This window comes from Ammospiza caudacuta, chromosome 1 (assembly GCF_027887145.1).
Source record: "Ammospiza caudacuta isolate bAmmCau1 chromosome 1, bAmmCau1.pri, whole genome shotgun sequence".
NCBI classification, from domain to species: Eukaryota; Metazoa; Chordata; class Aves; order Passeriformes; family Passerellidae; genus Ammospiza; species Ammospiza caudacuta.
Window position 1 is genome coordinate 72,167,028 of NC_080593.1, and position 14,754 is coordinate 72,181,781.

Consider the following 14,754-nt stretch of genomic DNA (forward strand, 5'->3'; position numbering starts at 1 on the left):
GGTCAACTCCAGATTGACCTCATCTTCAAGCAGCTCCTCAATGTCGCTCTTCAATGTAAAAAATTCTTCAGGCCGAGGCACAGGGACAAACCTGAGCTCCGTTTCTACAAAAAGTCCTAAAACCTAACTCCCTGCCTGTCCCTGAACAAGGGCCGGAGGGCGGCCTGTGCGGAGCAGGTGTGCGGGACCCCGCACGGCCCCATGGAGCCCCCATGGGCACCCGCACGGCCGGGGCGGCGGCATCGGCAGCGCACCGCTCCGCGGCCGCGCACAGCCTCGGACCAAAATGCACGGAGCCCCGCACGCCTGCAGCGGGCCACTTGGCTTTTTAAAAAGGTGCATTCGGGCTTCTTTTTTTTTTTTTTTTTTTTTTATATCTCCCTCCCCGTTTCATTTATTAAAAAAAAAAAAAGAATCCGCGCGGGGCGGCGACGGCGCTGAGTGGGACGCGCTCCGCCACGGAGAACCGGCAGCCCCGGGCCCGCCGCCGCTTGCTCCGCACGGGCGGCGGCGGCGGCGGGGCCGGCAGCAGCACCTCCCACGGCACCGGAGCCCGCCGCCCCTCCGCGCCCGCCGCCCCGCCGCGCCCCGCGCCTCCTCCGCCGCCCCGCCGCCGGCCCCAGGCCCGCGCCGCGATGGAGGGCGGGCCCGGACCGCGGGGGGCTGCTCTCCTCTCCCCGCCGCCGCCTATTTTTTTTCTCTTCTTTTTTTTTCTTTTAAGCACCCCCCCTCCCCATTTCCCCCTTTTCTTGAATGAAGCGTGAGGCGGAGCTCTAGGAAACCACCGCGCCCGGCTACGCCGCGCGGGGCCGGAGCCACCCCTCGGGCTCCGCTCCTCCCCGCCTCTCCCCGCCCCCGCCGCTCCGCTCCGCTCCCCCCGCCGCCGCCGCCGCCGCCGCCGGGAGAGCTCCCCGCCCGCGCCCGCCGCCGCTCGGAGCCGCCGCCGCCGTCCGGAGCCGCCGCCGGCAGCAGCAGCGCGGAGCGCCCGGAGGAGCCGCCCCCGGCCGGCGGGGTGCGCGGGGCTGCGCGGGCGGGCGGGCGGGCGGGCAGCGGCGCCGCGGCCGCGGTCCCCATCGGCACCAGTCACACCGCACACACGCCCCGTCCGCGCCCCTCTTCGGCAGCGCCGGGGGCTCTTCCTCCGCCGATACAAAGCTGCTCGGGAAATGGCAGCAGTCAAAAGCAATTTTCCTTCTTTATTTTTATTTTCGTTTTTTAATTAATTTTTTTGCGCTCTTTCCTGTGAGAAAGAATTAATTTCCTAAATACATACAATTTTTTTTTCAAATTTTTAAATTTTTTGGGTGTGTGCGTGCGTGTGTGTGGAAGCACCGGGTTCCTGCGATCGGTGTCTGAATGAAACTACGTAAATGCATATGTCTGTACGTTGCACTGGAGGGAAAAACAGAGCACTTCTGCGAGAGCTTGGATTCAAATGTGGTTCATCTGGTCTCCAGGATTTTCCGTCTCTTTGGGGTTGTTCGCCTTCCCGGTCTGCGAGGCGGGATTTTCTGAGCTTTGACACATCTTTGGAGATGTCTGTTAAACAGGAGTCTGGGAAAAAACATTTGAAATCGTAGAAATTTTTTTGTTTTGCCCCTTTCCCATCCCCTTGTTGACTTGAAGCATCAAAGCAACCAGAACTTCACGCTTCTGAAGACTTGTGATGTTTGGATTTTATTGTTGCTATTTTTCTTTTAGAGGAAACTTGACAGAGGAACATATTTATAGTCCAAGTAAGTACTTTACAGAGGAAATTTAGTTTGTGTAACAAAAAAACCCAAAACCTAATGTTGAGGTTTCTAGCATAAAGTGCATTGGATTAACGTCCATCCAAGGCTGCTTTAGCAAATTGTGTTGAATTGCAGTTTTTACAGTGTGCGTTCGTCCGCTCCTTCGTGTCCGTGGTAGTCCAGCACCTAGGGGAAAATGCACCTGATTTTGAGTTGGTATAATATTTTTTAAGATGTATTTCAACACCGAGGAGGAAATGGTCCTAAAGTAAATTTATAATAAGTAATAAATGTGCACCTGGAAGTAAAGTATTTACAGCATTCTAATCCCTATTTATGCCGTGCATCTCAAACCAAGGAGGAAACACTGAGAAGACAAAAGTACCTCCGAGACCCCGAGAGCTCCCCCACACCAGCATGAATGAAACCGTGTCCAATACAATAACTGGATTATAATTTTTGGTGTTATTAATTTTATTATTATTGGCTGCTTTACTTTTTTGGGTTCATCCTGCTCCTCTTCTTCCTCTCTCCCTTCCTCTTGCTGCTTCCTCGTGGGAATTATGGCTCATCCGGGGAGAAGAGGCTACGATAACCGGGAGATAGTGCTGAAGTACATCCACTATAAACTCTCTCAGAGGGGATACGACTGGCCTGCCAGCGAGGACAGGGCATCCCTGCCTCCAGGTCTCTCTGCTCCTTCTGCTGCTGCTGCGGTTGCTGCTGCTGGGACTTCCTCTGATCACACTGGGCCGGTGTCTCCGCACCCCGAGCCCCCCGGCTCGGCTGCTGCTAGCCACGCGCCCCCGGCCGAGGGGCTGCGCCCCGCACCCCAGGTCGTGCACCTCGTCCTGCGCCAGGCAGGGGACGAGTTCTCCCGACGCTACCAGAGGGACTTTGCCCAGATGTCCGGCCAGCTGCACCTGACGCCCCTCACGGCCAGGAGCCGCTTTGTGGCAGTCGTGGAGGAGCTCTTCCGAGATGGGGTTAACTGGGGCAGGATTGTGGCCTTCTTCGAGTTTGGCGGTGTGATGTGCGTGGAGAGCGTCAACCGGGAGATGTCTCACCTCGTGGACAGCATCGCCGCCTGGATGACCGAGTACCTGAACCGGCAGCTGCACAACTGGATCCAGGACAACGGAGGCTGGGTAAGTGCCCCGACTGCTCGGTTCCTTTCCCGTGGCTGGTGGGACCCCAGGCTGGGAAGTGCCCGGCATCGCACTCGTGACAGCAAAAGGTTTGCCCAGGGGGTGTCTGCAGTGAGATGTGCCAAAGCAGTGCAGGCCTTTTGCCAGTTGTCAGGTTTCACCTCCATGCAGGGTAGGGTGGAGTGGTTTGAGGTGAGGAGAACTACTACAGCTTGTGAGCAAAAGGGGTGAGCAAAAGGGGTGAGCAAAAGGGGTGAGCAAGGCTCTGTCTTCATCAGCACTCTCCACTTTCTGTGGTCTCCAGTTCTCCTGTACACCCTCACCTGCTGGCCGAACGGAGGCAGCTTCCTAGCCAAGGCAGGTTCCTAGCCAAGGCAGGGTCGTGCAGTGGGGTGGGAGGGGGCAGCATAGATGCCCATCCAGCTGCCAGGCAGAAGAGGCACACACACACACATTTTGGCATGTCCCAGGCAGTGTCGGGACAGCAGGGCCCACCTGTGTGTGTGTGCCTGCAGTGTCCCTACCTGTGAGGGGTGATGTACCAGACTGGTGTGCAGCAAACATGGGATCCTGGTGTTGCCAGCAAGCAGGTGGCCATCAGTGACAGTGTCTGCAGCTGAGGTTGTCACTGGAGTGGGGTTTTATGGGATAAAATAAGTCTAGAGTGAAAAACCTTTGTCTTGAGATGAAACAAAGGTGCTGGGAGACGTGTCTGTGGGATTGTTCTGGAAGGTGAGTATTTGTTGTGATCTGATGAGTGGCTGTGTTTCTGGGGTAGAGATCACCTCTGTCTGGGGCAGGCTTCAGCATCAACTAGAAAGAGAAGCTTTCCACTGTGGAAAATGGAGAGCTTTTTCACTTGTAGTCAGTTAAAAGCTTTTCCTTTTCCTCTCTCCCTCTCTTTCCAGAATAAGTAACTGCCTTGAATTAGAAGAGTATTTGTTTCCTTTTTTCCTTTATTAGTTGATGTACTGGAACAAAATGTGGTCCCAGCTGCTCTCCCACAAACCAAACCTGTTGTTGTATGTGTAGAGCTTATGATATTACTGTTTTGGAGGGAGAAATGGCAAAAGTTATACTGAAGAAGAAACCTGTGTTGAGAGCTGGCATAACTCACCTAGAAATGGAGGTCAGCTAGGTAGGACACTGGCAATTTCAGGTTTGGTCTCCTGTGAAATACAGAAAGCTGACTCAATTACACAGCACACCTTTAAGAGGTATGTGTAGAAAAATGTAAATTACATGTATGTTTCCCAGTTAACATGTTTTTCAAGCTTGGTGTTTGTTAGCACTGGGTCTCTTGGTAAATCAGTGTTAGGCTAAATAATGTGCTGCCTGCATTGACCATCACTGTTAAAAAATGAAGGTGTTGCCTTCCCGCCTTCCCTGCTGCTGAACCTGCCTGACTAAAGGGGGTTCGTGTCCAGGGATGCAGAGGACATCTCCTGCTGCTATAACAGAGGGAGCAATGCTTTGGGGCCCTTTTCTCAGCAGGAATCCACACTGCGCACCTCCCAGAGGAGTGCTGCTGATCCCTGCCTACAAGTCACACTGGAGGCAGGATTATTCTCCTGCTCTCCTCTGCTTCCATCAAGAAGAAAAAAAAAATCAAGATTCATGGGGCCAGAAGGGGGAGCAAAAAATGTGTGTGTGTGTGTGTGTGTGTGTCTGTGTGTGTCTGTGTGTGTCTGTGTGTGTGTGTGTCTGTGTATTATATACAAATAGGCACACATACACAGACACACACTTATGTATATACACACATACATACAGCATGGCTCCAGCACTTGGTTGTTGGGACCACACTTGGGAGAGGCAGGTCTATCCCCTGACCCCCTAGTTCATGGATCACTACAGAGGGTTTGTTAGTGCTGTGGGGGTCTTTTTTCACAAAACAGGTAACTGGAGGGAAAAAAAATCTGAATGGTTCAGGGTTTTGGAGAGCTTAGCTTGTTCAGAGACGAGCAGCTAAAGGGTTAGGGATTTTGGAATTGCACTTCTGGGCTGGGATGCCTTACTTGTGCGTAAGTCCCTCCTCAGGCTGGAAGCCCGTCTGCGGAGCTGAGGCCCTCGGTTCGCTCCAGAGCCAGTGAAGTCATTCTGTTGACTCCAGTGAGCTTTGGATCAAATCGTGAGCATGCTGGAGATGTATTGTCCTGTGGGTGTATTGTGTAAAGAGAAACATAAATAATGAATAAAACCGAGAATGTGAAAAGACAGGTGTGACCAGGCGTGATTGGCCAGAGGAGGCGAGTGCTGGAGCTGTTGCTCGATAGTTAGAAGTACAAGAAACTTGGACTGTAAGCAATCACTGCCTTCAAAAGGAAAGGATTTTTCTTATCAATAGCCATTTAATTGTTTATTGAGGTTTCCTGTCAACAAAAGCTCCAGAATTTGGATGCACGTGATGCTGTTTACTGTCTCTTGTTATTTGTAATGTACACATGGAAGATTTGCAAAATACTACCTGAAGGTGGCTTTGCTTGTCTCTCTGATATATGGCTGGTACCTTTGAGCCCTAGCATTATTAAACACAGGCAAAGCCTTATAGCTGGTTACAAAGAACAAAAGACTAACCTGAAGTTGCAAACACAGCTTTTGGGATCCTCTCTTCAGGCAGAAGAAATCAAGGAGGGCGTGGGGCAGTGGATTTTCCTTTTCTTTTTCTTTTCTTTTTCTAGATTTCAGGATCTGGCAGTGTAAAAGGATGCTTTAATACATGTACTCGGTCTCTTCAACTTCCTTCTTGCACCATTCCCCATGTATGAACCTTATTCATAAATGGCTCTTCCAGAGTGACTTTGTATGTGGTCATGCTTGGTAGGACTTCAGGACAGCCTCTTGCAAGATCTCCCTGTCATGCAGGGTGCTACGACAGGCAGAAGCCCTGGCTGCTGTAGCCTTCTCTTCCTTTATATTTTGGCTCCCTGGTAGTTTGTGGAGTGGTAAGTTTATTAGAGGCTGCACAGTTCCAGAGAAGAGAGTGTCACAGTTAGTCATGAGAGCCTGTTTTACACAGCAGGTAATTTGGGCAACATGAGCCTTGTGTCTCATGAATGGGCCTGTGTCTTACACTCAGGTCTGAAATTTGGTTGAGGTGTTTTTCTTATTTGTCTGTTTGGTCTGAACCCATTCTATAAGTTGGCAGTGTATTTTCAGGATGTGAATTCTTTATATTACAAGAGAAACAAAGAAGGAAAGCATATCGAAGGGCAGGGTGGGAGGGGTATATAGCTGGTGGAGTATAAATTTTAGGCACTAGACATTGCTGATAATGGTGTCTGGGGCTGTTAATGCCCTTACAATACACGGCCTCATGGGTTTGTTCAAAACTTAGAAAAAGCAACAGATGGGGACGGCACGTAATCTGCATTATTAGCTTGTGGTTCTGGTGGCAAATAAATGCTGCTTTCAAAGATTTTCACTTTGGCCAGGATACCGCAATATTGTACTTTGGCCTGATAACATCTTAATTGTATTAAAAAAGAAAAAAAGAGGAGAACTAGCTCATCTCTGCAATTTTGTGGTACTTGGTATAATATATGCTTTCTGATTAAAAACTTAATGGCTTCATTTTAATTTCCAGAGCTACAGAAGGACTGGCTTGGCAGTGGCCTGTCGCACTTGGCAACTTTTTTTGACGTTGACGTGGGGAACACTGAAGGGATGCAGTTGGTGTGGGAGAAACAACTGTGTTTGTCTTGCAGTGATGGGTTCCCTCTTTGGGCACACAACCTAACAGACGTGGGAGCCATGCTTGGCTCTGGGCACTTCTAGTCCAGCATATGGCTTTCTCCCCAAGCTGTTCAAGAAAAAAACAAAGCATGAGCACTACAGAAGGAGACACAGGCACCATCATATTTACATAGACATGTACATTTTGATATAAAGTATGAGAAGAAGCCCAGGTGAGAGAACCAGAGAGAAGATTCAGCCAAGAACACTTTATTTTAAATTACTGTATTTACATTTGAACCAGGAATGCAATGGCCATGTACTTTCATGTGATTCTGTTCCTTTATTGTGGTTCTTTATATTCTGCTCGAGAGTTAAGGCCACATACGGGGAAGGATTTAGATGTCTGAAGAGGACCTTAGATGGAACATAAGCACTTGCATCCTCCAAGTGCCTGCCCAGCCAGAGTGGTGATGGAAGTCCCTGGCTTCTCACTGTTCCTCACCCGAGCTAGTCAGGAGCTGGTTCTGCCTTGAGAGAAGGAAGGGACTTCGGGGCTGTGTGGGACGCCATTCCCAAGAATCTCCATGTCCTAAAGCTGGCAGACACCCTTTGGCCCAGCTGCTGTCCCTTAGGTGCCATCCTCACCAGCAAAAGCATCTGAGGAGAAGTCCCCACTTTTCCTGGCAGCTCCTTGGTTTAGGCCTTTCCTGAGCTTTGGCAATGAGACTTTCTTTCTCCAGCCTGGCCGTGGGGCATCACATCTCTGACATCTCTGGAGGTTTACCTTCCAGGTGGCTGCTGATTTTGCTGCGGTGTCTTCCCCTCTGGCAACAGGTCTCGTTCTAATTCTGCAGGGGTGAGATTTCATTTGGTGGAGGAGGAAGAACTAGGGTGTCTAATTCCTGCAGTCTGATGTGTTTTCTCAGGTGGCTGTCCACAGCCAAATGAATAAATGCTTCTTAGATGAGCAACAAGCCCCCAACTTTCTCTTCTCCTGAGCTGACTGTCCTAATCTCTGATGATTTATTACTCTTTTTACTCTTTTATTTTGTGCCTATTAAATAATTAAATTTCTTTGCTTGGTGGCACACCTTGGAAAGGAAGCTGGGAGGATCTCTGTGCCCTGCAGTGGTCCATGGCTGTGTCATGAAGGTGAGGGATGGCAGAGGCATCAGCCTCCAGGACAGAGCTAGAGATCATGGATCAGTGTGGCACAGGGCCCTTCCAGTGCCCTCATGCATGGGGCACTGGCCACAATCCCATCCCTTCTGGGCTCTGGATTTGGGCTGCTCTGCCAGGCACCCTCCTGCACAGCACACTGCTGCTTGTGCAAGTCCCAAGCAAAAGCCTCTTGCTCTTTCAGCACAGGACTTCACCTGGCTTGCAGAGGGATGCCAGGTGCTTTGCCAAGGAGAGCATGGAGCAGAGGAGCTTTGGCTTTCTTCAGCGGCGACGCGCGGCCTTGTAACGACTGAATCCCCAGTGGGGCTAACCCCAAGTCACTGTTTGACTGGTAAAGGAAACTATCTGAAATCCACTCACTTAGATAAGTGAATTGGCAGTTTCAAGTGTTGCACCTTCTAGGTCCTTTGCCAGTTTTTGTGGCTTTGTGGGTTTATAATCAAATTCTCAAAATATTATCAAAATATTTTTCTTTTTGCTGTTGCTGAAGAGAAAGAAATTAGTTCTGCGGAGGATCTGTGCCGAAGCAAGGAGAAGAGCTAGGGCAGAAAGAGAAAACGATTGTGGTTCTCTAGTCCCTTTCATTTATAATGGCTTTCTCTGTAACTTGCAAAAACAGTGGGCTGCATATTTTGTCAGAAGGCTGTTTTTTTTCTAAAAAAACAAAGAAAATGTATTGACTGTGACCTTTAAAATTTCAGAACCAGGGGTCTCACTTCTGGAGATGATGTCATTTGCCTTGATCTTGCAAATAACTATAAAGTTCAAACAGCAATCCTATTAAAAAGTTTTACTTTACTTTCAATATCAAGAAATAAGTTTATTCGGTGTCTGCACTAACACAGGCATCTCCCAAGCTGCTGTGTTCGCTCTGCTGGACAGTAAGGAGCTTAGTTTTTTGAGTATGTAGCTTGAAATTCAGAGTCGGTAATCCATGGAGAAAATCCAGTTGAATTTTTCTGCCGAGGCACAAGGGCTCCTCCGATGGCAAAGCACGGCTCTAGCGGGAGAATCACAAGACCTATGCAGTGATGTGTGAAATTGCATGTGGAGCAGAAGCATTTTCCCAGCGGCCAGATCCCAGGGCCTGGGCTTCCTAAGGCAGCATGGGAGCTTTGTACTGCGTGGCCAGCAAACATGGAGCCCTGGTGCTCAATACAGGTGTCCTTGATGAGAGAGAGAGGGTCATCTCTCAGCAGGTTGGGCCTGGCATGGTGGAGAGGTGGATGCAGAAACGGGAGTGGCGCTCATGTGTCGCTCTGAAACCTCTGCTGTGGTTTTGGTCTCGTGTGGTGGTTTGTGCCTGGTGCACAGAAATCCAGCCAGGCTCTGCCATCACCACCAAGGAGTGCCGGGCTGGGGCTTGGGCCAAGGCTAGCTGAAGTGGTGGCTCTCTGCTTGCTGGGGCAGGATGCCAGCAGTTGTGCTGTGTCCTTGTCTCCCACCTTGCTCTGCAGCCCCCTCGCTGAACCAGCCCAAAGCCTTTTATCACCATGGTCCTGCCCAAAGCCTTTTATCACCATGGTCCTGCCCCAGGGCTCTGGCAAGGCAGCGGCCACTGGCTTCTGACCTGAGGTCTGGGTAGCCCCAAACTGGGTCAGCAGCCTGGGCAGTCATGGAGCTAAACAACAGTGTAAAAGATCTGATTGAATGATGACTATCCTGTTAGCAAAGAGGATTTTTGCTTCTTGCCTGATTAATTTCCATCCCTTTTGGTGATCAGGGTTATGGTGAGACGTTCTGGTTCTCTGCCTGTTTTTACTTTCTGCTTCAAGGTGGAGCAGCAGTCCTCAGCTTCCTGGCTGCCCCTTCCATCCCTGCTGCTGCCACTGGGCACTGGGTGCTGGGCAGGGTGCTGGGCGCTGCCTCCCGGCCCTCGGGAACTATGTGTGCCAGCTCTGGCCTTGCCCTGCCCACCTCCATCCTTGTTTTATTTTCCTTCACACCCTTTGGAGGGTGGAGCCCAGCCCTGTTTGGTTTGTTGGTTTTTTAAAAATAATTTATTTATGAGCACCTCGTGGCTGCCCTCCTGCTGATTTAGTAATAATAATAACAACATTTGTTATTCAGTGGCAGCAAAATACTGATTATTTCTAAGGGCAGTACCGACCTGTTTTATTTTCCATTTCATATATAATAATAGGATGGATGAAGGTGTGCTATGCTATAAATCTTCTCTTCCCCAGCAGGATAACATCCAGGCCTTGGCAAACATGAATGCTGATGACAGATTTGAGGGATTTTTATTTTACTCTGGCTTTCAGTCTCATTAACAATCTGATGGCTTTTATTTTTTTCCTTTTGGCTCCCAAAAGACTATGAAACCAGATAACTTTTCCAAATGCATCTGAAAGTCTGGAATTTATTTTCTGTTATTTTATCTTAATGTTAGTTTGCTGTCATAATTATTGTATATTGATAGACTTTGCAAAATTCCCCCTTGCTGGAAAGTTCCTTGCCAGTTTCTGGATTTTACAGTTAATGAGTAAGAAAACAAATCTGATGTTAGAAAGTGTTGCCATTGACTTCAATAGGAACAGGAAGAGGCACTTAATTGGACAATTGTAGTTGTGTTTACTTTGTATATAGGGCAAGAAAAATAAGATCAAATGAAAAAGCCACAGGTTTTCAGCTAATAGAGAGAACCAGCCTTTTCTGCAACACATGATTAACCTTTGGAAGTTGTTTTCATGGGAAAGCTGTGAGTGAAAGTACTGAGTTGCATCCAGGAAAGGTTTAGGTATGTATTTATAAGAGTAAGGAAAACATCTGTACTGCTGTTTGAGTGAAATTGCTTGAAAGGGCAGTCATACAGCTTGGGGTAAATGTAACATCAGCTGCTGAAATCAGATCACCAGGTGCTGAGTGTAGAGCTTTCTCCAGGTAATGCTATTTCAAAATTATCAACTCCATTACTTCTCCCCCTGGTGTTGGTTGGTGACTGGGGATACTGGGATGGATGTGCTGCTGGCTCATCCATCCAGGGAAAACTTACTCCTGCATGTGTTTTGTTAAGGTAATTTCAAATGCACTTGATGTGTTTCTGCACCTACATCTTAGAATTTATGTGTGTGTGCTGAAACTGGGGTTCTGTTGTGCATTGCCATTTCTCATTTAAAGTTGCAAGCCAGTCCTCCTTGTATTTGTCATCGAAGTTCTGCAAAAAGAACCAGGTGCTGGATTTGACTGTGGTTTGACTCGATGATCTTAGAGGTCTTTTCCAACATAAATGATTCTGTGATTCTATGATTTTGAAAGAAATAGTCTGCATCCTTCAGTGCATACATAATTTTATTGCTATTTTATTTAGGAAGCATGAAAAGAATGATTCTGCTTTGTTGATTGAAAAGGCAGCTCAGTGGGTTTCAGGACAATTTTGTGAGTAATTTAAGAATGTGGGCCAGGTACAATAAAAAAGGAAAGGCCTCATTTTACCCCGCATAGTGACTGAAAGAGGCCATCACACAGTTTGAGAAAGTAACTAAGAGTCAAAACTTAACTTCCTCTTCTTGCTCTAGTACTGAGTACACGATAGGAAATGGGGCAAATCACTAATATCTCTCTTTTTCAGTTAACCCATATATGAAGTAGGTATTCTTGCTATACAGCACACAAGGTATGGGAAATTTGTTGTTGCCCACCATGCTATCATGAACTGAGCTGATGATCTATAATTAAAAAAAAAAAAAGAGTGATACAAGGTACAATTTTGAGCAAAATGTCCAGTTTAGTAATTTGGAGTTTAGAATAAAGCTCAAATCTGTAGCATTACATTTTGTCATTGCTGGATCTTGCTAGCCTGGGAAAGAGCAAAATGAGTCAGATTGTATCTTGGGTGAGATTTGAGTGGAGAGGAGATAAAAGAAGGAAAAAAAAGTTAAATGGAAATTAGGCTTAAACTTTTTCAGTTCCCCTGTTTGGATGTTTGGCAATCCTTGTGATGGAAGCAGATTAAAAAGATGGGTTTCAGGTGTTGATTTCTAGTTTTTATGTAGGGGAAGGGTGAACAGTGAGAAATGGCAAGTGATAGTATTTGTATTGTCCTTTAAGTACCAGCACAGTTCATTTGGTGTTTCAAGAAGGAATTCGTCTTTCCTTTTCTATTTCCACTGTATGAAAAAGCTGTCACTCCTGTCTGTGGCACTTCAGGAGTAGCATAGGTATATCATATGCAGCTGTAGGAGGTATCTTTATACACTTGCATTCTTGTGTTTCCATTCACAAGATTCATTAAATGTTCAGATGCAAGCAACAAAAGCAATTTAAAATAATTTTTTTTAAAGTGAGTAGTAATCAAACCTTTTGGCATAATCATGAGCTTGAAGTTACTCTTAAATATCTTGCTGAACTGAGGCTTAGGAGACAAAATTTTTGTAATGTGCCTTGGAGAGACTTGCATGAATCACTAGAAAGATGAAATAAGACCACAGACAGCAGGCCAGTGAAATCTATGGGACAGTCCTGTAGCCTGTTTTCATGATGGAGTAATTATTGCAGGCTTTTCGCTAATAGAATGAGCTCCTTTCTTAAGAATATTCTTCACATGTTCAGACTTGTTATAAGATGTAGTAGAGGATCCTATTTCTAATATCTTATTTTTATTAGAGAAAAAAAGAAATAAATCAAAGATAAATACTCTAGTAAATGAGTTGGCATTTCCATTAGCACAATAAGGTGGTCAGTGCTGTAGATAGATAAACCCTGTTGAGGTTTCATTCTCAAGAATGAACTCACAGCTTAAGTAAAAAAAGAGACACTAAAAAAACTGTAGTAATGACTCCCTGGTTCATAACTGAAGCAAATTCTACATTGTGCTCCAAGTGTCTGCAAATCTTTTGCTCAAGTCAGACATATCCAAAGCCCCTCTCCTGAACTGATCTGGCACATCACATTAAATCACACTCTCCAAATATCTAATCCTCTGTCTGCTGCTGGATGTGCAAGGTCCCAGATATAACTGAGAAGGAATCCTAATGCCTGTGTTATTTCCAGATTCCAGCTAGACCTGTTCCTTTCTCTGTTTTCCAGATCTGCAGTAATTAGCAGCACTGCTGTGGAGCTTGGCTGAGGGAAAGGCTTTGCTCCTCACGGGGCTGGAGTGCCTCATCAGGGCGCCCTGACAAGGGACAAAATAAACCAATCTCTTGAAATGTCAGGTGGCAATCAAGGCTGCAAGTAAATGAGCCAGCCTGGAGTCTGTTCAGGCTTCTGCAGTAGCTCATGGCTGTCTGAAAAAAAGTCCCTGCAGTAGAAAATCCATGTATTTGGCTCTGGATTGAATGTGTGGAATCCTTGCCTGTTTGGAGTCAATAGCAATTTTTGTTCAGTATGGGTGCTAGAACCGGTGGTGTCTAGCCTCGCACAGCAGTGAGCATGTGGGCAGACCCAGAAAGGGATCAGTGAGGTCTTGTGCAGAGCCGTGGCTACAGTGGGTGGTTGGGCTCAGCAGTGCAGTGGTGGAAAACTGGAGCAAGGCTGCCTCTGCCTTTTCCTTGAGAGTGCTCTTCAGCCTCCCCAGGCATCCTCACTGTGAGGGGAGCCCAGGATGCCACACACATCCTTCTGACTGTGCCTGTGCAGAACAGGGGTAGTAGTGCCCCCAGGACCACAACTCTAGAAATTGGTCCTGCTCAGCTTGGCCAGTGAAGCTGTTCCTCAGCCCCAGGGGCAAGCTGGGGAGCCTCCCTGGTGCTCTAGGAGCGTGAGAAGGAGCCTTTCCACTCTGCTCTCAGTCTGGGTGGCACAGGTTGTGGGGAAACCTGTACCTTTTTTCATACCTATTGAAGTGGATTCTTTCACAAGGGAATAGTATATTTATTTTACACGCAACTGTTTTTTTCCTGTTTTGTTTAAAAAACCAATTCTTTTCCCCAACACAGTGAGAAGGATGCTTGTGACATGGTAGTACATCCTTCAGGCTGGGACTTCCGTGGGAGTTCAATAGGCTGAAGGAAGAAGCAGCACTGGCATACTGTTAGACTATGCAAACTGGCCTAGGGTTTGTTTTAGAAAACTTGCTTGCTTTTTTTTTCCCCCTGTCTCTCTACTCCCTTCTCTTCCCCCCTGCAGACACAATACATCATTCTTGCAAACGCAACTGTTTAACTTTAATAACTGGCCTAGAGCAAAAACTGACAGTGGGAGAGGAGCTGTTTGGTTTGCAGTTGCTGACAGCTGGAATAAACTACCTGTTCTTTGGAAGGGATGGACAGGCAGCTTGTTTGGTTTTCAGGAGACTTTGATCCCTAAAGAAACTCCTCTTAACAAAAGGAAATAATGACTGGAACTGTGGCAGCTCAGTGTTCCTGACTGCTCTTTATTTGTAAGGTTCCAAGTTCCATGGGGAAGCACTGTGTGCAGATGTCCCTTGGCTCTGTACTTCAGACCTTTCTGCTGAGAGCACCTCCTCATCCTGAAAAAATCACTGTCACCAGTGCCTTGGGAGGGACCCAGAGTCCCGCTAAAATCAGTTTCCTATGATCAAGGTCCCCATCAGGCTGGTTTGACAGGAGCTCTTCAGAGGAGTTAAATGGCTTGGGTTCTCAAAACCCTACCTTGAAGCAATGAAGGCTGAATGATTAAGTTAGAGATTAAATAATTTTGCAATGAATGGTTTTACCTCTGGCTCCTTAAGAAAGTCAGCCTTCTTACTTTGCCAGGTCTCAGAAGAAAATGGCAGCAGTCCCGTTTCCTCATTTCCTCTTCTCTTCCCTCAGGGCCTGCCACCCTTTTTATTTTTATTTTTTTCCTCCCAGGGCCATTAGACAACATGCAAATTATTGTTAATAGGGCCAGAACAATACTGCATTCCCAGTGGGATCATTAGGGTCTAAGTCACCGTGTGCCAGCCCTCAGTGTGACACTAATTTTGGCCGTGTCTGCCCCAGGGTTTGGAGGTCAAGCGGAAGGGGGCTGTTGAGCACAAACCTAAGCAGGACCTGTCCCTGCAGTGGGCTCTGGCCAGCCTGTGCCTTCTTCTGACCCCCAGTATGGCTGGTGTGCCACAAGGCACT

The 14,754-nt window shown here is 47.5% G+C and overlaps 1 protein-coding gene across 1 annotated transcript in view; it reads left to right on the top strand.

Moving 5' to 3' along the window:
* The first annotated feature begins 1,323 nt into the window (after positions 1-1,323).
* The window catches only part of BCL2 (BCL2 apoptosis regulator), a 96,521-nt gene continuing 83,090 nt past the window's right edge, over positions 1,324-14,754 (top strand). The window contains exon 1 of the mRNA XM_058806703.1: positions 1,324-2,881. Coding sequence (XP_058662686.1) covers positions 2,297-2,881 — 585 coding nt within the window. The 5' untranslated portion in view covers positions 1,324-2,296. The remainder of the gene's footprint in view (positions 2,882-14,754) is intronic.